The following is a 22,176-nucleotide window of genomic DNA, read 5'->3' on the forward strand; positions in this document are numbered from 1 at the left end:
GGGGGCCGTCGAGTCCGGCACCTGGCAGCTCCCCGGTACGCACCGTGGTAGAGCTCGCTTCACCGTCTACCCCGGAGACGTTCGCCACGGCGAGAGAGCTAATCGCCATCACCGAGGCACCGATGCCCTTGCCCCTGGCACCGCCGGTGCGGGTACTATGCTCTGTGGGCAAACCGACCCTGACCAGACCAGCTTCGGTCAGTGTAGCAGACCGGCACCGCTCCAGATCACGGTCCCGCGGACGCTCGGCATCGAGGCGCCACTCAGACTCGCGACGTCGATCCCGATCCCGGCACTGGTCGGACTCCCGGCACCGATCGCCTCGGCACCGCTCAGGCTCCCGGCACCGCTCAGGCTCCCGGCACCGATCACCACGGTTCCGATCGCACTCTCGGCACCGGTCGGGCTCCCGGCACCGGTCGACGTCCCGAGCGTCAACTAGGTACTCCTGGCACCGCTCCAGCTCACGGCACTGCGGTGGGCACCGCACCTCTAGGAGCAGATCTAGACAACGACACTCGCGATCCCAGTCGACCTCCCGGCACCGAGCCGGTCGCAGGTCCCGGTCTCGCTCTCAACACCGATACAGACACCGGTCACCGCTATCCAGAGGTGTGAGGTCGGTCGGTACCGCGGCACCGGCTTTCGCCGCTCCACCGTGGCCATCCAGGGGCACGTCGGCATCCTCCCAGGCGGGTAGCTATTATGAACGGGACCAGGACCCCGAAGCACCGCTGGGAGTGTTCCAAGACCCCCACCCGCAGGACACAGGGGCCCAACAGTGGGGCTTTTGGACACCCTGGGCTTACCATCAGGCCCAGGGTGCCCCCATGCCTCAGGCACGTTCCACCGCCTCAGAGCATCAGGGGCCAGAGGCCACTGTTTCCCGCCCCCCCGTGGTCGAGTCGGACAAACAGCCGCCAGACTCCCCAGGGCAACACGAACAGGAACCAGGCCAAGAACAAGAGACCGCGCAGGATACCCTCATCCCCGGAGTATCCTCCTCCTCCTCCTCGCCGGATGAGGCAGTGGCTGGGTCGTCAGCGTCGGGACCCCCACCTATAGACCTCAGGGCCCACCAGGACCTCCTCCGTAGAGTGGCCCTTAATATCAACCTCCCGGTGGAGGAGGTCTCAGAGGTTGAGGACCCGGTAGTGAGCATCCTCTCGGCCGATGCTCCTACCCGGGTAGCCCTCCCATTCATAAAGACTATCCAGTCTACCGCCGACAACCTCTGGCAGTCACCAGCCTCCATCCCGCCGACAGCTAAGGGAGTGGAAAGGAAGTACATGGTACCCTCTCGGGGGTACGAGTACCTGTATGTCCACCCTCCTCCTTCCTCCCTAGTGGTGCAGTCGGTCAACGACAGGGAGCGGCATGGCCAGCAGGCACCGGCCCCCAAATCCAAGGAGGCTAAGCGGATGGACCCCATGGGTCGCAAGGTGTACTCAGCTGGGGCCTTGCAACTCCGTGTGGCCAACCAGCAGGCCCTACTGGGGCGCTATAACTATAACATATGGGCGGAGGTGGGTAAGTTCGCCGAACTGCTACCCCAGGACTCGCGCACGGAATTTAACGCGTTCATGGAGGAGGGTAAGAAGGTGGCCAGGACCTCCCTCCAGGCCTCCCTCGACGCTGCGGACTCGGCAGCCAGAACTCTGGCTTCCGGCATTACCATGAGGCGCATTTCATGGCTTCAAGCCTCTACACTACCCCCGGAACTACAATATACAGTCCAGGACCTACCCTTTGACGGGAAAGGGTTGTTCTCAGACAAGACGGACTCCAAATTACAAAACCTGAAGGACAATCGAGTCTTCATTCGCTCGCTGGGGATGCATACACCTTCCACCCAGTGTAGACCCTTCAGGCCCCAAGCACGGCGCCCATACTTCCCACCCCGTCAGAGGCAGGATCTCAACAGACGGCGTGGCCGGGGGGGACGCAGACGCCAACCCAGCTCCCAGGGAGGCCAAAACCAAGGGCCTTCCAAGGCACAGCCGGGCCCCAAGTCCGGCTTTTGAAGGTGCGCCCGGGGACGACATACCAGACTCAAGACAGGATCCTTCCCCTTCCTTCTCCAACCGCCTCTCCCACTTCCTCCCGGCGTGGTCCCTGTTAACGTCAGACCGTTGGGTGCTACGCACAGTGAAGCACGGATACCATCTACAATTTGCTTCCTCACCCCCTTCCCGCCCCCCTTCCCGGTCCATCTTCAGGGACCCCTCTCACGAGCAAACCCTCCTGCAGGAGGTTCGTTCCCTCCTGGTGGCTGGAGCTATAGAGGAAGTACCTCTAGGCGAGAGAGGCAAGGGATTCTACTCCCGATATTTTCTGATCCCCACATCCAAGGGAGGTCTCAGACCCATCCTAGACCTGCGGGGCCTCAACAAGTGGATGCTAAAGTTAAAGTTCCGCATGATCTCCCTGGGAACCATTATCCCATCCCTGGATCTTGGAGACTGGTATGCCGCCCTCGACATGAAGGACGCGTACTTCCATATTGCCATCTTTCCACCGCACAGGAAGTACCTCCGCTTCATGGTCAGACATCAGCACTTCCAGTTTGCAGTTCTGCCCTTCGGCCTCTCTACAGCCCCGAGGGTGTTCACCAAGTGCATGGCTGTCGTTGCTGCCCACCTCCGTCGGCGGAAAATCCACGTCTTCCCGTACCTCGACGACTGGCTCCTGAAGGGTTCCTCCCAGTCGCAGGTGCGACGACATGTCGAGGCCGTCACGGACCTCTTCTCCCGGCTAGGCCTGCTTATCAATGCCGAGAAATCCAGCCTGGTCCCCACACAGAGGTTAAACTCAGGCCAGGGCCTACTTACCTCAACCTCGCTTCCAGACGATCGGTGTGATCATTCGGAGTTTGCAGGCATCCCCAATCATCTCGGCTTGCACCTGCCTCACACTTCTAGGGCATATGGCCGCATACACTTACGTGACAAAGCATGCCAGACTCCGAATGAGGCCCTTCCAGACGTGGCTTCATTCCGTATTCCGCCCGAGCAGGGACCACCTAGATGTATTGGTGATGGTCCCCCCCGACCCTCTCCGCTCCCTCGACTGGTGGCCGACCCCATCCCTAGTATGTGCGGGGATGCCCTTCCATTCTCAGCAACCATCAGTGACTCTAACAACCGATGCATCATCACTGGGGTGGGGGGCCCACTTAGGGGACCTGGGCACCCAGGGTCTCTGGTCGTCCCAAGAGCTGTCCCTCCACATAAATGTCCGGGAGCTGAGGGCAGTCCGCCTCGCCTGCCAGGCGTTTCAACGACACCTACACGGCCGTTGTGTTTCCATACTCGCAGACAACACAACGGCCATGTATTATATCAACAAACAGGGGGGAACCCGTTCGTCTCCCCTATGTCAGGAAGCCATTCGACTCTGGGACTTCTGCATAGCCCAGTCGATAGACCTGGTGGCATCCTTCCTCCCAGGGGCCAAGAACACGCTGGCGGACAGACTCAGCCGATCCTTCCTCTGCCACGAATGGTCGATCAGACCGGATGTCATCCATTCCATCTTCCAGAGGTGGGGATTTCCCCGCATAGACCTCTTTGCAACCAAGTCCAACAGGAAATGCCAGGAGTTTTGCTCCTTTCAGGGTCTCTCTCCTGGGTCGATCACAGACGCATTTCTCCTGCCATGGACCCGCCACCTCCTGTATGCCTTCCCTCCGTTCCCTCTGGTGCACAAGGTCCTGTTAAAGCTGCGCAGGGACAAAGCGCGTCTAATCCTGATCGCACCTGCGTGGCCCAGACAGCACTGGTTCACCGCCTTGCTGGACCTGTCTGTGGACCCCCCAATTCCCCTTCCTCTCCACCCGGACCTGATTACGCAGGATCACGGCACGCTTCGTCACCCGGACCTACGAGCCCTGCACCTCACGGCGTGGCTCCTGCATGGCTGAACACGGCGGAGCTCAGCTGCTCTGCACCGGTCCAACATATACTCCTTAACAGCAGGAAGCCTTCCACTCGCTCAACATACAGGGCAAAGTGGAAACGTTTCTCTTGCTGGTGCGCTTCTCAAGGGGTGAACCCTACGCAGGCCCCAATTCCCACGGTCCTAGACTACCTCTGGTACCTTAAGCAGCAGGGCCTGGCGACATCCTCCTTAAAGGTACACTTAGCGGCCATATCCGCTTTTCGGCCAGGAGAGGGTGGCCGCTCCGTATTCTCCCACCCCTTAGTCGCCAGGTTTGTTAAAGGCCTCGAGCGTCTCTACCCCCCCGTACGCCGCCTTGCTCCTACCTGGAACCTTAACCTGGTCCTGAACAGGCTCCCGCTCCCGCCATTCGAGCCACTGGCGACTTGCTCGCTTACGTACCTGTCGTGGAAGACGGCCTTCTTGGTGGCCATTACATCGGCCAGACGGGTCTCAGAGCTGAGAGCTCTCACAGTGGATCCACCCTACACCGTCTTCCATAAGGACAAAGTGCACCTGCGACCCCACCCGGCGTTCCTCCTTAAGGTTGTTTCTGCCTTCCATACCAACCAGGACATCTTCCTCCCCGTCTTCTTCCCGAAGCCACACTCTTCTCGGCGGGAACAGCAACTGCACTCCTTAGATGTACGTAGAGCGCTCGCTTTCTACATCGAGCGAACAAAGCCATTTCGGAAGTCCCCTCAGCTGTTTGTGGCAATCGCAGAACGGATGAGAGGTCAACCAATCTCCTCTCAGAGGATTTCCTCCTGGGTAACTGCATGAATTCGCGCATGCTACGACTTAGCTCGTGCCCCCTCTAGCCACTTCACGGCACATTCCACGAGAGCTCAGGCGATGTCGGCAGCCTTTCTGGCGCACGTACCTATCAAGGAGATATGCCGTGCAGCGACCTGGTCATCGGTCCACACATTCACCGCACACTATGCGCTAGTCAGACAATCAAGAGATGATGCGGCCTTCGGCGTAGCAGTTTTAAATACCGCCACATCTCACTCCGACCCCACCGCCTAGGTAAGGCTTGGGAATCACCTAACTGGAATGCATATGAGCAATCACTCGAAGAAGAAAAGACGGTTACTTACCTTTGTAACTGTTGTTCTTCGAGATGTGTTGCTCATATCCATTTCAAACCCACCCTCCTTCACCACTGTCGGAGTAGCCGGCAAGAAGGAACTGAAGGGTGGCCGGGTCGGCTGGGATATATATTGGGCGCCATAGCGGCGCCACTCCAGGGGGCGCCCAGCCGACCCGCCTGGGTTGCAAGGGTAAAAGTTTCTCCGACAAACGTGCACGTGGCGCGCACACACCTAACTGGAATGGATATGAGCAACACATCTCGAAGAACAACAGTTACAAAGGTAGGTAACCGTCTTATTTCCCACTTGTATTCTGCTTAGACGGAGCAATGGAAAGAGCAAGAAGACACACAATATCACTTGGACTGTGCAGCTATTTAGACTGTTGAAACAAAAATGTTCCTTAATTTTGAAGATGCAACTTTTGCTTTTGGAGTGTAATGGGGCAGGAGTCTCCTCTGCGGCGCCTCCTGCTGGTGTCTTGGGAATTAGCTTGTTTCCAGCCTTGGAGTGCCCTCTGCATCCAGTTTCCCACTTCTGTTTGTCCCCATGTCCCTTCCTGAACTCCAGTGCCCCATTATCTGGGGTGCTGCCCCCTGGTGGTACACTCAGTCTCAGGGTCTCCCCTCCTCAGAGAACCCTCACCCCCTATCCCTACCTGGCCTCAGCCATAGGCTACTGCCAGTCACCAACTAGCCCCCGTTCCCTGGGGCAGACTGCAGTATAAGCTACTCATCACTGGCAAGGAGGGTTTGGACCTGCTGCCTTTCTCTGCAACCCAGTACCTCTGTGGGGCCTTGGACAAGGCCCTGCAGCCTGGGGGAGTTGCCAACCTAGAGCTCCCCAGCCCCTCTGGCCTTTCCCCAGCCCTGCCTTACTCTAGATACCCTGAGCTTCCCAGCAGCCAGACCTCCCTCTCTCTCTGAAAGCAGAGAGAGACTGTGTCTGCTCCTGGCTTTTATAGGGCCAGCTGAGGCCTGATTGGGGCATGGCCCAGCTGTGACTGCTTCCCAATCAGCCTATTAGCTGCTTTCCCTGCCACAGCACTCTCCCAGGGCTGTTTTAAACCCTTCAGGGCAGGAGCGGGGTAACCACCCTGCTACATGGAGCAAGAAATTTTAGAACTGGAACAGTTAGTAAGTACATCTTTGAATAGTCAAGCAACTTTTGGATCTAGCCAAACTATTTTGAAATGGAGATTTCAACAATTGGATGATGGTGGTAAGAAGATAAAGACAAGAAGGGTCAGAAGGCAGCTGTTAAAGATCTGTTTCATTATTAACTAAGGTCCTGATCCTGCAATCACATAAGAACATGCATAATTTTAGACATATGAGTAGTTCCATTGGCATCAGTGTGACTGCGGATCTGTCGTATCTTAGGCACATTTAACATGCGCAATTTCAGCTTTATGCGGTCAGCAAAACCAAGGAAAAAAAGAAAAAGAAAAAAATAACAATTTAAATACTTTTTCTGTAGTGTGGGTGATTCCACCTGCCATTACACTTAATGTAATTTTGACTATACGCAATTTTTGCTTTACATGCTGACTGCGGAACTTAACCCCAGCGTAAGATGAGACAGACCTGTATTCATGTGAATAAAGTTATATGTATGTTTAAGTGATTGCAGGAGTGGGGCACAAAGTTGAAAAGGAGTGCATATCGATTTGATACTAGCTTTTGTCAAAGACAGATGGTTTTTTAACTATTCTTTCAGTTCCAGTCATGTATATGTTAGAAATCTCATACAATAAAAGACGCAAACTAATTTCAGTTAGGTGCTGATGAGAAAAATGTTTATCTTATTCAATATATCTGAAAATAGTGAAATTATGGCTCTTAAGGGAAAACTGGATCCTACTCTTATTTTGATACTTTTATTTATTTGACGGCTGTAATGATTTTTTTTAGTAAAGCAATAATTTTATAAAAATGGCAATAGAGTAGTTGAGAGTTAAGGCATCTCTTGTCTCTCCTTCTTCAGCCTCTAAATTGTGACATAAATCTCTTTTTCTTAAATTGTACATCTTGACTTTTACTCTGCTTGGATGAAATTCACCCTTGTGTAGATATAATTTGCACCATTTTATTCCCACTTGACCCCTATACAGACCAGTGAGTGCCCCCCACTCATTTTTCTCTTTTAGGCTGATGGTAAAATGAAAGTCATTCTTTTAAAATGATATATTTTTGAAGTACATACTTGCTAACCTAAATCCAGAGCCTATTATACTATTGTGTATTTTATTTATTGAGTATTTGATCCATACAAAAATATATTAATCCTTCAAAGCAAAGGTGAAAGTTGGCAGCCTATTCATGCAACACTTTAAAGTCAACTTTCCATTTTTTTGTCTTGAGCGCTGTCACTTTCTGGTGCAATAGGAGATTCCATTGAAAAAGTCAGTCACTACTATTTCTGTAGTAATTAAAAACAATTTTGATAAATTCTGTTTTATAGTTTACATCTTAATTTATAGTCCCTTCATTTGCATTCACCACTGTTAATATCAAATGTAAATACAGGTCTGTCTCATCTTACGCTTGCCATAACTGTCCTACTCAGATCTGAACCTTAGAGTTCAGAACATGAGAAGCTAGCATGAAACCTCCAAACTTAATTACCAGCTTGGATCTGATATCGCTGCCACCAGCCAGAATTACAGTGTCTGGCTCACTCTGGTCTCCCCAAAACCTTCCCTGGAGGACCCCAAGACTCAGATTACTTGAGTCTCACAACAAAGGGGAATAAACCATTTCCCTTCCCCCTCCTCCCCTCCAGGTGTTCCCTCCCTGGGTTCCTGGAGAGATATACAGATTCAAGCTCCGTGAATCTAAACAAAGGGATTCCACCCTCTTTACCTCCTCCCAGATTTCCCCGCCCTGGGGACTCTAGGAGATTCCCTGCTTCAAGTCCTTGAAACACAAGTACCGAGAGATCAATCTCTCTCTCCCCTCACCCAGAAGGTATGTAAAGTCAGGCTTAGTAAATCTAACACAAAGAGATATTCTCTTCCTCCCTGTCTTCTTCCTCCCACCAATTCCCTGGTGAGCTGCAGACTCAATCTCCTTGAGCCCCCACTAAAAAAAAAAATCCACAGGTCTTAAAAAGAAAGCTTTATATAAAAAGAAAGGAAAAGACATCAAATGGTCTCTGTATCAAGGTGACAATATACAGGGTCAATTGCTTAAAAGAAAAAATAAATAAACAGCCTTATCCAAAAAGAATACAATTTAAAACATTCCAGCAACTACACACATGTAAATACAGAAGAACAATATAAACCTATTGTCTTACTATCCTTGTACTTACAACTTGGAAACAGAAGATTAGAAAGCCTGGAGATAGAAAGATCACTCTCAGAGCTGAGAGGGTCACCGAACCAAGACAAAGAACAAAGAACTCACACCCAAAACTTCCCTCCACCCAGATTTGAAAAAGTCTTGTTTCCTGATTGGTCCTCTGGTCAGGTGTTTGGTTCCCTTTGTTAACCCTTTACAGGTAAAAGAACATTAACCCTTAGCTATCTGTTTATGACACGCCTCCCAAATTGCAGAAGGTGGGGAACCTCACTGGCTGCGATTTCCTCCTAGAACTTTAAAATAAACAGATTAATACAACACATGCACCTTTACATATACCACTAAGTATATAACTAACAGACTTTTACATTTTAAGAATACTTTTTAACTACTGGATTCTGGGAAACTTTCACGAGAGAGTGCGTCAGCTACTTTGTTAGAAGCTCCTGAAATGTGCTGAATTTCAAAATCAAAATCTTGGAGACCTAATCTCCAACGAAGAAGTTTCTTGTTGTTCCCCTTGGCAGTATGAAGCCACTTTAGCGCAGCATGGTCAGTTTGTAGCTGGAACCACCGTCCCCAAACGTATGGGCGTAGCTTTTCCAGGGCGTACACAATGGCGTAGCATTCCTTTTCACTGACTGACCAGTGACTTTCCTTCTCAGAGAGTTTCTTGCTGAGAAACACGGCAGGATGGAAGTTGTGATCCGTTGCTTACTGCATGAGAACTGCTCCTATACCACGTTCAGATGCATCTGTGGTGACTAGGAATGGCTTGTCAAAGTCTGGGGCCCTGAGCACAGGGTCAGACATGAGCGTTGCCTTAAGTTGGGTCCTCATCAGTCCAGTTAACAGCATTTGGCTGGGTCTTTTTGGTCAGGTCGGTCAGTGGGGCAGCGATTTGGCTGTAGTGTGGTACAAATCGCCTGTAGTACCTGGTCAAACCTAAGAAGGATTGAACCTGTTTCTTTGACTTTAGGACAGGCTACTTTTGGATAGCATCCACCTTGGCCTGTAGGGGGTTTATGGTTCCTCGACCCACCTGGTGTCCCAGGTAAGTTACTCTGTTTTGGCCTATTTGACACTTTTTGGCCTTAACAGTTAGTCTGACCTGCCAGATTCGCTCAAAGACCTTTTCCAGGTGTTCTAGGTGTTCGGGCCAGGAGTCAGAAAAAATGGCCACATCATCGAGGTAGGCAACTGCATATTCGCCCAGTCCTGCTGGTAGACCATCTACCAGCCTCTGGAAGGTGGCGGGTGCATTTCACAGCCCGAAAGGAAGGACATTAAATTCATACACCCCCGCATGGGTGACGAATGCTGACCGTTCCTTGGCAGGTTCGTCTAGCGGTACTTGCCAGTACCCCTTGGTTAAGTCTATTGTAGATATGAATTGGGCACGTCCCAACTTTTCCAATAGCTCATCGGTGTGTGGCATTGGATAGTTGTCTGGACGAGTTACCACATTTAGCTTACGGTAGTCCACGCAAAAGCGTATTTCCCCATCTGGTTTGGGTACCAGAACCACTGGAGATGCCCATGCACTGGTAGATGAGCATATTATACCCATCTGTAGCATGTTCTGGATCTCCCGTTCTATAGCAGCTTGGGCGTGAGGAGACACCCGGTAGGGTGATGTTCTAATGGGGTGAGCATTACCTGTGTCAATGGAGTGGGATGCCCGTTCAGTCCGTCCTGGGGTGGCTGAGAACAATGGGGCGAAGCTAGTGCACAGCTCCTTGATTTGTTGCCGCTGCAGACGTTCCAGGGTTGTGGAGAGGTTCACCTCTTCCACGCCACCGTCTTTTTTCCCTTTGTAGTAGACACCTTCAGGCCACTCAGCATCATCACCCTGGACTGTAAACTGACAAACCTGTAAATCTCTGGAATAGAAAGGCTTGAGAGAATTAACATGGTACACTCTGGGTTTTAGAGAGGAATTGGGAAATGCGATGAGGTAGTTAACAGCTCCCAGGCGCTCTTGGACCGTGAATGGCCCTTCCCATGATGCTTCCATCTTATGGGCCTGTTGCGCCTTCAAGACCATAACCTGGTCTCCTACCTTGAAGGAACGTTCTCTGGTATGTTTGTCATACCAGGCCTTTTGCTCTTCCTGAGCATCCTTTAGGTTTTCTTTAGCAAGGGCTAAAGAGTGTCGGAGAGTGTTTTGTAGGCTGCTTACAAAGTTCAGAATATTAGTCTCTGGAGAAGGTGTAAACTCCTCCCATTGCTGCTTCACCAACTGTAATGGCCCCTTAACCTCGTGACCATACACAAGTTCAAACGGTGAAAACCCTAAACTGGGATGTGGTACAGCCCTGTAGGCAAACAACAACTGCTGCAACACTAGGTCCCAATTGTTGGAGTGTTCGTGGACGAATTTACGTATCATGGCCCCCAAAGTTCCATTAAACCTTTCTACCAGGCCATTGGTTTAATGGTGGTACGGGGTGGCAACCAAGTGATTCATCCCATGAGTTTCCCACAGTTCTTTCATGATCCCTGCCAGGAAATTAGATCCTGAATCTGTAAGGATGTCGGAGGGCCAACCTACCCTGGCAAAAATATCAGTTAGGGCCTGGCACACAGCTTTAGCCCTGGTGTTGTCTAGAGCTACTGCTTCCGGCCATCGGGTAGCAAAGTCCACAAAAGTCAGTACGTACTGCTTTCCTCTGGGTGTCTTTTTTGAGAAAAGACCCAGAATATTCACAGCTAATCACTGAAATGGGATCTCAATTATGGGGAGTGGCTGGAGAGGGGCCTTGACCTGGTCTTGGGGTTTTCCCACTCTTTGGCATACCTCACAAGACCGGACATACTTGGCAACATCCTTGCCCATCCCCTCCCAGTGGAAGGACTTCCCCAGTCTGTCTTTGGTTTTGTTCACCCCAGCATGGCCACTGGGATGATCATGGGCTAAGCTTAAGAGCTTTCCCTGGTACTTAGTTGGAACCACCAATTGTTTTTGAGGATGCCAGTCTTCCTGGTGTCCACCAGAAAGAGTCTCCTTGTATAAAAGTCCTTGTTCTACAACAAACTGGGATCGATTAAAAGAGCTGAGAGGCGGTGGGGTGCGCCGTGCCACCGCCCAAGCTTTTTGAAAGCTGTCATCTGCTTCCTGCTCAGTCTGGAACTGTTCCCTTGAGGCTGGGGACACCAGTTCTTCCTCAGACTGGGGGCTTGGGCTTTGTCCCTCTGAAAGCGATGTAGGTGATGGGGTTGTTTCCGTTGCTGGTGAGCCGCTTTCCGCTGGTGCACCAGGGGTTATTTCAGGCTCTGGCTGAGCCTCTTGGGTGTGGTTGTCTGCTGCTTCTGCCAGTTCAGGGTCGCTGGCGCCCTCTGGCGTTGGGGTTGAAGATGGATTTGCAAGCACTGTCGTCAGTGCTGGCACCAGTTCTGGTGCTGGCTGCTTTTCCAGTTCCTGGTCTGAGACTGGAAGCACTGTGGCTGTTTCCGTTGTTGGCATGGGATCCAGGTCCACTACCTCTGTCTGGGTCTCTTGTAACACAGACGGGACCTCTGTGGATGGCTCAGGAACAGGAATGGGTCTGGAAGCTTACCTGGTTTGGCTACGTGTAACCATTCCCACTCTCTTGGCCCGCTTCACCTGGTTGGCCAAGTCTTCCCCCAGTAGCATGGGGATGGAATAATTGTCATAGACTGCAAAAGTCCACCTTCCTGACCAGCCTTTGTACTGGACAGGCAGTTCAGCTGTAGGCAAGTCTACAGCTTGTGACATGAAGGGGTAAATTGTCAGTTGGGCCTTTGGCTTGATGAATTTGGGGTTGACGAAGGATTGGTGGATAGCTGACACTTATGCCCCTGTGTCTCTTCATGCAGTAAACTTCTTTCTGCCCACTCTCAAAATTTCCCTTCACTCCAAGGGTATTGGAGAGGCATCTGGGCCTGGGGATCTTTGGTGTGAGGGTGGTGTAATGACTTGCACCCGGTTGGGGTTCTTTGCGCAGTTGGCCTTTATATGTCCCAGTTCATTACACTTAAAGCATCTTCCAGCTGACTGGTCACTGGGTCGAGCTGAGTTACTGGAGACTGGTGAGGTGGAAGAATAGGGCGTCTGTGGCTTTCCTTGGGTTGTAGTTGGGGTCTTTGGCTGCCCTCGGTTGTAGGGTTTATTGTCGGTGTGCCCCCGGGGTATTCATTCCCCTTGACAGTAGCTTTTTTGCTTTTTGCCACTTCCATCTATGTGGCTCCAATCTCCCCTGCCTCGGTGAGATTTTTGGGTTTTCCATCTTGTATGTACCGTGTTATGTCCTCAGGAACACCATCCAAGAACTGCTCCATTTGTATGAGGAGGTGCAGTTCGTCCAAGGATTTAACATTGTTTCCTGATATCCAGGCCTCATAATTTTTCCCAACGTAGTAGGCGTGTCTGGGAAATGACACATCTGGTTTCCACTTTTGGGTTCTGAAACACCGACGGGCATGATCCGGGGTTATCCCCATTCTGAATCTGGCCTTGGTTTGAAACAGTTTATAATCGTTCATTCTGTCCTTTGGCATTTTAGCTGCCACCTCTGCTAAGGGTCCACTGAGCTGTGACCTCAGCTCTACCATGTACTGGTCTTCAAGGATGCTGTATCCGAGACAGGCCCTTTCAAAATTTTCTAAGAAGGCCTCAGTGTCATCACCTGCCTTGTAGGTGGGAAATTTCCTGTGATGTGGAACAATCATTGGCGCAGGATTGTTAGGATTTGCTGTGTCCGCAGTCAGCGTGTAAAGCGAAAATCACGTATAGTCAAAATTACTTTGAGTGTAATCACCCGCACCCGCACTACAGAAACAGTATTTAAATTGTTATTTTTTTCTCTTTCTTTGTTTTTGTTTTTTTCTTTGTTTTGCCGACTGCGTAAAGCTGAAATCACGCATGTTAAATGCTTCTAAGATGTGACAGACCTGTACTCTTTTGTCCCTCAGGAATTTATACACAAAACTTAATTGATTGAATTTATAGTTAAATCAAAAATTCAGAATAAGTTCTAAACAGTTTTCTTTAATCTCCCCAAAACTCTTATAACCTTAAAATTAAGCAGGAGTTCAGTGATTTTGTATGTCATCTTACCAAAATTCACGTGCTTGTTAATGAGAAGCTAGGTTAAATAAAAACTGAAGGTTTGATACTGCTCAGAATAGTTTTTTAATGATAAAGTTGCCTGAGAATTTTTATATGAAGAAGCTTTTTAATGAAGACAATTTTATGAATGTTTGGAAATTTATTTTCCTCTCTCTTATGTCTTTTTGTTTGTATTTTGTAGCTGAAACATTGTAGTCGCTATATACATGATCTGTTTCCTTCATTAATCAAGAACTTGGACCCTGTCCCGCTTAGACATCTTCTTAATCTAGTCTCAACTCTTCATCCAAGTGCTCATACTGAACAGGTAAAAACAAAAAAAACCCTGAAGTACAATAGTACATGTTTTAACTTCTTCAATGTCGTGTGTGACAAGAAAAAGAAAATATACATGATACTGGCTCATTGGACATGTAAAGTCTGTTTCTCTTCATAATTCTTATAATGTAAGAATACGCAATAATGTGCTGCATAGGATTTTTATGCTGAATAGGATTTTTGTGATGCATCTTAAATTAGCCTTTCTGGCTTTTAACTTTTGATAGACATTTCTCCATTTTGTATAACAAAGCATTCACTTGTTTTCATGAGTTATTTATTTTCATGTTGCATTATATTCGAGTGCAGAAGAAGCAACAAGTGTATCTTTTGCATTGAAAACCAATTGCTTTTTCATTGTACTAAAACATTATCTAAAAGTTAATCTGGTTTTGTTTATAGACCTTATATTTGGCATCAATGCTTATAAAAGCACTGTGGAATAATGCACTAGCAGCTAAGGCCCAATTATCAAAACAGAGTTCATTTGCATCTTTACTCAGTACTAATCTACCCATGGGAAATAAGAAAGGTGAGTATATATTTTGCAGTGTAATATTTATGTATTGTTCCAAAGTAGATATTACATTTAGTCTTTGATTTTTAATCAGTCAGTGCTAACTGGTAATTTTGAACCATAAACTCAGGTAGTAGACACCATATGAAAGTAAAATTTGAAAATGTGGCTTGCTGTATCATTGAGGCAGACTCTTCAAGTCAAGGATAATAAAGAAGATTACAAAGAGTTTACTCCTGTCCCCACCCATATCCTGTAAAGAGACATTGAAGTTTCATGAACATCTTTGAAAACCTTTCCATTCACTAACAATTCTGCGTATACATCCTACGTTCTATTCTGTTCTGTTTCAAAGATTTCCATGGAGCACCTGCTGACTGCACCTATTCTGTTGAAGGTTTACAGCTGTAGTTCATTCTTTTATTTTCTAAATCTTTACCTGATTTTTCATTTAATTTTCATTCCTTGACATTACATACTGGTCCTCTTTTCTTAGGATTCTTTGTATAGGCACTCACGGACAGCCATTTTGGAAGGTGTTGTGGACCTGTTTTATTGTAGGTTTCCTTCCTTTACCACTGTTAATTATATACTATAAGCAACTGATATGCAGAACCCAAAGAAGCTCTGTCACTTAGAATGTTTCCCTCCTGTTTTTTCCTTTCCCTTCAGAGGAAGAAGAGCTCAGAAGGGCAGCCCCATCGCCTTGTAAGTTGAGTACTAGAAATACTCTGCAACCTCAGTTATAATTTTTTGATAGCATGAATGCCATCTAGAGCAATAGGCTTTGTATAGCAGAGATGAGTTTTGTGCAATTTTTAAAGTATATTTTAATGAGAAGTCAGCCGAAAATTCTTTCTTGTGTAGAAGGTGACAAATTGATATCTCTGTCACATTATAAAAGTAACATTGGAACTCGTGATTTGCAGCAAAGTGGTGACTACCTTTTAAAAATATTGTGTTTAAATGAGTCCAGCTTACGTTTTGAGTTACATCCCCCGTTGAGTTGTTGTCAGGAATATGGTGTTGACATCAAGGAGACTAGGTAGATATGTATAATACTGTTAATGTATAGGTTAGTGAAAATAACATAACTGGGAACATGCTTTTAAAATAGGGTCACCTGCAGCTAGTCCTCAAAGTAGTGACAACAGTGACACCCATCAGAGTGGAGGTAGTGACATTGAAATGGAGGAGCAGATAATCAACAGAAACAAACATGTACAACAACGACTTTCAGATACAGAGGTACAACTATAGATGTTCTGTATTTCATTATTGATTTGCTATTAATAGGTTATGAGAATAATTTTTCTGAGACTTTTGGATAGTTTTAAGGGCCAAACACATTTCATGATATGCATGCATATATTCTTTTCTTACTCATGTCTGTAGAGGGAGATCAGGAAACCTTGCTTCAAGTTACTATAGCCTCGATACCTGACGCCAAGGCCAAGGCCCAGTCTAGCCCCAAGTAAACAGACAGAATAAAATAAAAGAGTACTGCATCATAAAATATTTTTAAGTGAAACTCTACTTTAGTGTATTTTGTATCATCTCTTACTTAGCAAATGACTGTGTGAATGTGGGAATGAACTTTGGTTCCACACTATATATGTGTGTAAAGTATGTGATCTATTGTGAATAGGGTAATTTGATTTTTTTTAATGTTTTGTGTACCTAAATCTTGGTCAAAACAAACCTTGTAGCACTCTGTCACAGCGAAAGAACTCCTGAAGGATGAATGAAAAACAGTAGATTCGATATATATCCTTACAATTAAAGAATTTTGGAATTTGTTTAATAAATATTTTATTAATGTTGAATTTATACTATATATATAATTAAACTATATATATAGTTTTACAATTTATTTTGGATGTAATCAATTTTTTTAACATTATAGGAGTCCATGCAAGGAAGTTCTGATGAGACAGCAAACAGTGGTGAGGATGGCAGCAGTGGTCCTGGTAGCAGCAGTGGCCACAGTGATGGATCCAGTAATGAGGCCAATTCCAGTCATGCAAGCCAGTCTGCAGGAAGTCCAGGGAGTGAGGTGCAATCAGAAGATATTGCAGATATTGAAGCTCTCAAAGAAGATGATGAGGAAGAAGAGGAAGATAGGGGTCCTAATCCTCAGAAAAACAGTAGGAGCACAGAGCTACTAAGCAGGAAGATAGAATCACAAGCAGGCATTTGTTTAGGAGATTCACAAGGGGCAGCAGATAGGAGTGGTGCAAGCAATGGGTCAGGAAAGGACCATGTTTTTAACACTGAGTCTATGCCTCCAGTGGATAGTCGAATTAGAATGCTAGATGCCTGCTCACACACTGAAGATGCAGAACATGATATGACAGGGGAAATGAATCCGGCTCACATATCACAAGGGTCTCAGGATTCTTGTATAACACATACAGGGGACTTCCTTGGGGAAACCATTGGAAATGAATTATTTAACTGCCGGCAGTTTATTGGGCCACAGCATCACCACCACCACCACCACCACCATCACCACCATCACCATCATGATGGGTAGGTTGGTTATGCTTCTTTTAATTTCCTTTACAATAGCAATAAAAGTGATAGCTAAATGTACAGTTCAGACATGTTTTTATAGATGTGCCATGTTTCTGGATCATTCAGATAATTACTTTTTTAATACCCTACAAATAGTTGCACAACAATCTATTTTATTGTCTAATTAAAGACAGATTTTTTATACTGGATGAAGAGATATGCTAGAAGAAAACCCTTAAGTTTCTTCTGTTGGCAAATTTACCTTGTTCAGCTAGTAACAACAACATGGTGACTTAGTCTTTCATTAATGAAGCCAAAGATTTGCTTTTTAGTTATCTTTCTAATTTCCATAGTGAAAAAAACTATGTTGCCAGGTGATTCATATCTGTGTTTATCTGTATATACATACGCAAGTATCTCTTCATGTAGATAAACTTAACTGACTCGTGCTGCGTTGAATTGCTTCATTGCATACAAATTAGGGGTGTCAATTAATTGCAGTTAACTTGCGTGATTAACTCACAAAAATTAATCCTGATTAAAAAGGTTAATTGCAATTAATTGCACTTATAACAGTAGAATACCAGTTGAAATGTATTAAATATTTTTGGATGTATTTCTACTTCTTCAGCATTGATTTCAGTTACAACACAGAATACAAAGTGCACAGTGCTCACTTTATATTATTTTTATTACAAATATATGTACTCTAAAAATGATAAACAAAAGAAATAGTATTTTTGAATTCACTTCATACAAGTACTGAAGTGCAATCTCTTTATTGTGAAAGTGTAATTTACAAATGTAGATTTTTTTTAGTTACATAACTGCACTCAAAAACAAAACAGTGTAAAACTCTAGAGCCTACAAGTCCACTTAGTCCTACTTCTTATTCTGCCAGTCGCTAAGATAAACAAGTTTGTTTACATTAATGGGAGATACTGCTGCCTGCTTCTTATTACAATGACACCTGAAAGTGAGAACAGGCACTGTTGTAGCTGGCGTTGCAAGGTATTTACATGCCAAATATGCTAAACATACTTTGGCCACCATTCCAGAGGACATGCTTCCATGTTTATGATGCTCGTTAAAAAAATAATGTGTCAATTAAATTTGTGACTGTACCCCTTGGGGAGAGAATTGTATGTCTCCTGCTCTCTTTTACCCATATTCTGTCATATATTTCATGTTTTAGCAGTCTCGGATGATGACCCAGTACACGTTCTTTTTAAAAACACTTTCACAGCAGAATTGACAAACACAAAGAAGATTTCTAAAAATAGCGACAGCACTCAACCCAAGATTTAAGAATCTGAAGTGCCTTCCAAAATCTGAGAGGAACGAGGTGTGGACCATGCTTTTAAAAATCTTAAAAGAGCAACAGTCTGATGCGGAAATTACAGAACCCAAACCACCAAAAAAGAAAATCGACCTTCTGCTGGTGGCATCTGACTCAGATGATGAAAATGAACATGTGTCTGTCAGTCTACACTGCTTTGGATCATTATTAACTAGAAGCCATCATCAGCATGGAAGCATGTCCTCATTAATGATCTGGAGGATGGCATGGACTGCACCTTCAGCAAGTTTGCAGATAACACTAAACTAGGAGGAGTGGTAGATATGCTGAAGGGTAAGGATAGCATACAGAGAGACCTAGACAAATTAGAGGATTGGGCCAAAAGACATCTGATGAGGTTCAAAAAGGACAAGTGCAGAGTCCTGCACTTAGGATGGAAGAATCCCATGCACTGCTACAGACAAGGGACGGAGTGGCTAGGCAGCAGTTCTGCAGAAAAGGACCTAGGGGTTACAGTGGATGAGAAGCTGGATATGAATCAACAGTGTGTCCTTGTTGCCTAGAAGGCTAACGGCATTTTGGGCTGTATAAGTAGGGGCATTGCCAGCAGATCGAGGGACGTGATCATTCCCTTCTATTCAATATTGATGAGGCCTCATCTGGAGTACTATGTCCAGTTTTGGGCCCCACACTACAAGAAGGATTGGAAAAATTGGAAAGAGTCCAGCGGAGGGCAACAAAAATGACTAGGGGGCTGGAGCACACGTGACTTTTGAGGAGAGGCTGATGGAACTAGGGCCTAGTCTACACTACGCGTTTAAACCGATTTTAGCAGCGTTAATCTGATTTAACGCTGTACCCGTCCACACTACGAGGCCCTTTATATCGCTATAAAGGGCTCTTTAAATCAGTTTCTGTACTCCTCCCCGACGAGAGGAGTAGCGCTAAAATCGGTATTACCATATCGCATTAGGGTTAGTGTGGCCGCAAATCGACGGTATTGGCCTCTGGGCGGTATCCCACAGTGCACCACTGTGACCGCTCTGGACAGCAATCTCAACTCAGATGCAGTGGCCAGGTAAACAGGAAAAGCCCCGCGAAATTTTGATTTTCATTTCCTGTTTGCCCAGCGTGGAGCTCTGATCAGCACAGGTGGCAGTGCAGTCCCAAATCCAAAAAGAGCTCCAGCATGGACCGTACGGGAGATACTGGATCTGATCGCCGATCTCAGCCAGGTGCACCCATGATAGCAGCAGACAGCACAGAAGGACAGATAACTGTCATCTCATTGCCAAATTACACTGGCAGCAAACGGTACAGAACGACTGGTAACCGTCTCTGCTATCATGCAAAAGCAAATGAATGCTGCTGCGTAGCGCTGGAGTATCGCCTCTGTCCGCGGCATCCAGTACACATATGGTGACTGTTTAAAAAAAAAAAAAAAAAAAAAAAAAAAAGCTGAACGGGCTCCATGGTTGCCGTGCTATGGCGTCTGCCAGGGCAATCCAGGGAAAAAGGGCGCGAAATGATTGTCTGCCATTGCTTTCCCGGAGGAAGGAATGACTGACGACATTTACCCAGAACCACCCGCGACAATGATTTTTGCCCCATCAGCCACTGGGCTCTCAACCCAGAATTCTAAGGGGCAGGGGAGACTGCGGGAACTATGGAATAGCTACGGAATAGCTACCCACAGTGCAACGCTCCGAAAATCGACGCTAGCCTCGGACCATGGACGCACACCGCCGAATTAATGTGCTTAGTGTGGCCGCGTGCACTCAACTTTATACAGTCTGTTTTATAAAACCAGTTTATGTAAAATCGGAATTATCCCGTAGTGTAGACTTACCCTAGGATTGTTTATTCTACAGAAGAGAATGAGGGGGGATTTGACAGCTGCTTTCAACTACCTGAAAGAGGGTTTCAAAGAGAAGGGATCTAGATTGTTCTCAGTGGGAGCAGATGACAGAACAAGGAGTAATGATCTCAAATTGCAGTAGGGGAGGTTTAGGTTGGATATTAGGAAAAACTTTTTCATCAGGAGGATGGTGAAGCACTGGAATGGGTTACCTAGGGAGGTGGTGGAATCTCCTTCCTTAGAGGTTTTTAAGGTCAGGCTTGACAAAGCCCTGGCTGGGATGATTTAGTTGGGGATTGGCCCTGCTTTGAGCAGGGGATTGGACTAGATGACCTCCTGAGGTCCCTTCCAACCCCAATATTCTATGATTCTGTGAATGGTGGTTGAAGCATGAAGGGATATATGAATCTTTAGCGCATCTGGCACGTAAATATCTTGCAACGCCAGCTACAACAGTGCCATGAGAATGCTTGTTCTCACTTTCAAGTAACATTTTAAACAAGAAGTAAGCAGCATTATCTCCTGCAAATTGTAACCAACCTTGTTTGTCTGAGTTATTGGCTGACCAAGAAGTGAACCTGTAGGCTCTAAACTTTTACATTGTTTTATTTTTGAATGCTGTTTTTTTAAACATAATTTTACCTCTGCAAGCTGAACTTTCATGATAGATATTGCACTACATGACTTGTTTGAGGTGAATTGAAAAATATTTTTTTTTGTTTTATACAGTGCAAATATTTGTAATAAAAAATAAATACAAAAGTGAGCACTGTACACTTGGTATTCTCTGTTGTAACTGAAATTAATATATTTGAAAATGTAGTAAACATGCAAAAATATTTAAAATAAACGATATTCTATTGTTAACTGCGCAGTTAGTCGTGATTTTTTTAAATTGCTTGACAGCTCTAATACAAATATTTTTTATTTCATCTGTTGTGATAAATTATATCTGAAATATATAGTAATTGAAATTTATAAAATTAGCTTTATTGTACAAAACATGTTTCTGAAATTATTCATTTTAATGCTTGTCTGTATTTTACAGACACATGGTTGATGATATGCTAAGTGCAGATGATGTCAGTTGTAGTAGTTCCCAGGTTAGTGCAAAATCTGAAAAAAATATGGCTGATTTTGATGGTGAAGAGTCTGGTTGTGAAGAAGAACTTGTACAGATTAATTCACATGCTGAGCTAACGTCTCATCTTCAACAGCACCTTCCTAACCTTGCTTCTATCTACCATGAACACCTTAGTCAAGGTAAGAGTTAGTAATAGTAAGAAAAAAACCAACCCTTTTTCTTTTCTTCTAACTTGAATTTTGTCTTTTTAAAAATAAACTCTCCAGTAATTTCAACAAACAGGTAATTTTAAGAAAATGAACGAACAAACAAACCACCAGCCAACTCCCCCCAGTAATGTGTGAGCATGCACAAAGTGTGTAAAACTATTAACAATGTGGAAGATGCTGTATTATTTCAAAGGATTTCTTTGTACACATCATATGCTATATAAATATATTTCTCTATATGTTTTCTTTCATTTCTATTGTCAAATGATTTGTATGCAAGATAAAATAAAAACTAGTGGACTATCGATCACTTTTTTAGCATTCTGCTTGAGATCTTATCCAGTTGTTTTTCCTTGTGAATACCCAAATTATGAATTTGAAAAGGACCTTATCCTAATTTCCTTTTGATATCTTTAATTTTGCACGTGCAAATAATTGCAGCCTAGTACATACTATTGTATGCAGATAGAACTGATGTATTTTAAACATATTAGTTTCTTAGACATCTAAATGTTATCAGTTATCAATGGTGCTCAATTTAAGAAGCAAAACTGCACCTATCAGTATTTGTTCATTATGGATTCCAGATGCAAAAGAGTGGTTGTAAGAAAATCTGTTACTGAAATATTAATTTTTTGGTGGAAAGCTAAATTCCTGGTTTTATTGTTGCTCTGTTGGATGGAAGAGACCGCTTAAAAATCACAGTGCAGTATAAGGGAGGAAAATTTTGACATTCATTGTGTCCTTGCCATGATGGTTGTTTATGAAGACTCCAGTCCTCAGGTCTACAGATTGATTTTTTTTTTTTAAAAATTTTTTTTTAAAACATGTATGCGAGTATGTCTTTCATTAGCAGGGACAAACTATGAGCTTTAGGTTAATCATTCTTGCATGGTTATGTTGCCTTGGTTTTCTTTTGAATGTCTCCATGTGTGCAGAA

The 22,176-nt window shown here is 45.6% G+C and overlaps 1 protein-coding gene across 5 annotated transcripts in view; it reads left to right on the forward strand.

The window, feature by feature from the left end:
* USP34 (ubiquitin specific peptidase 34) overlaps nucleotides 1-22,176 on the forward strand; it is a 318,010-nt gene that overhangs the window by 107,927 nt on the left and 187,907 nt on the right. For 3 of the 5 annotated variants that reach the window (XM_050951989.1, XM_050951992.1, XM_050951990.1), the window contains exons 11-16: nucleotides 13,615-13,740; nucleotides 14,154-14,283; nucleotides 14,941-14,976; nucleotides 15,386-15,516; nucleotides 16,175-16,800; nucleotides 20,992-21,206. In XM_050951989.1, the coding sequence (XP_050807946.1) occupies nucleotides 13,615-13,740; nucleotides 14,154-14,283; nucleotides 14,941-14,976; nucleotides 15,386-15,516; nucleotides 16,175-16,800; nucleotides 20,992-21,206 (1,264 nt within the window). The remainder of the gene's footprint in view (nucleotides 1-13,614; nucleotides 13,741-14,153; nucleotides 14,284-14,940; nucleotides 14,977-15,385; nucleotides 15,517-16,174; nucleotides 16,801-20,991; nucleotides 21,207-22,176) is intronic. The other 2 variants (XM_050951993.1, XM_050951991.1) reach the window with 2 other exon arrangements.

The sequence above is a fragment of the Gopherus flavomarginatus genome, chromosome 4, assembly GCF_025201925.1.
Source record: "Gopherus flavomarginatus isolate rGopFla2 chromosome 4, rGopFla2.mat.asm, whole genome shotgun sequence".
NCBI classification, from domain to species: Eukaryota; Metazoa; Chordata; order Testudines; family Testudinidae; genus Gopherus; species Gopherus flavomarginatus.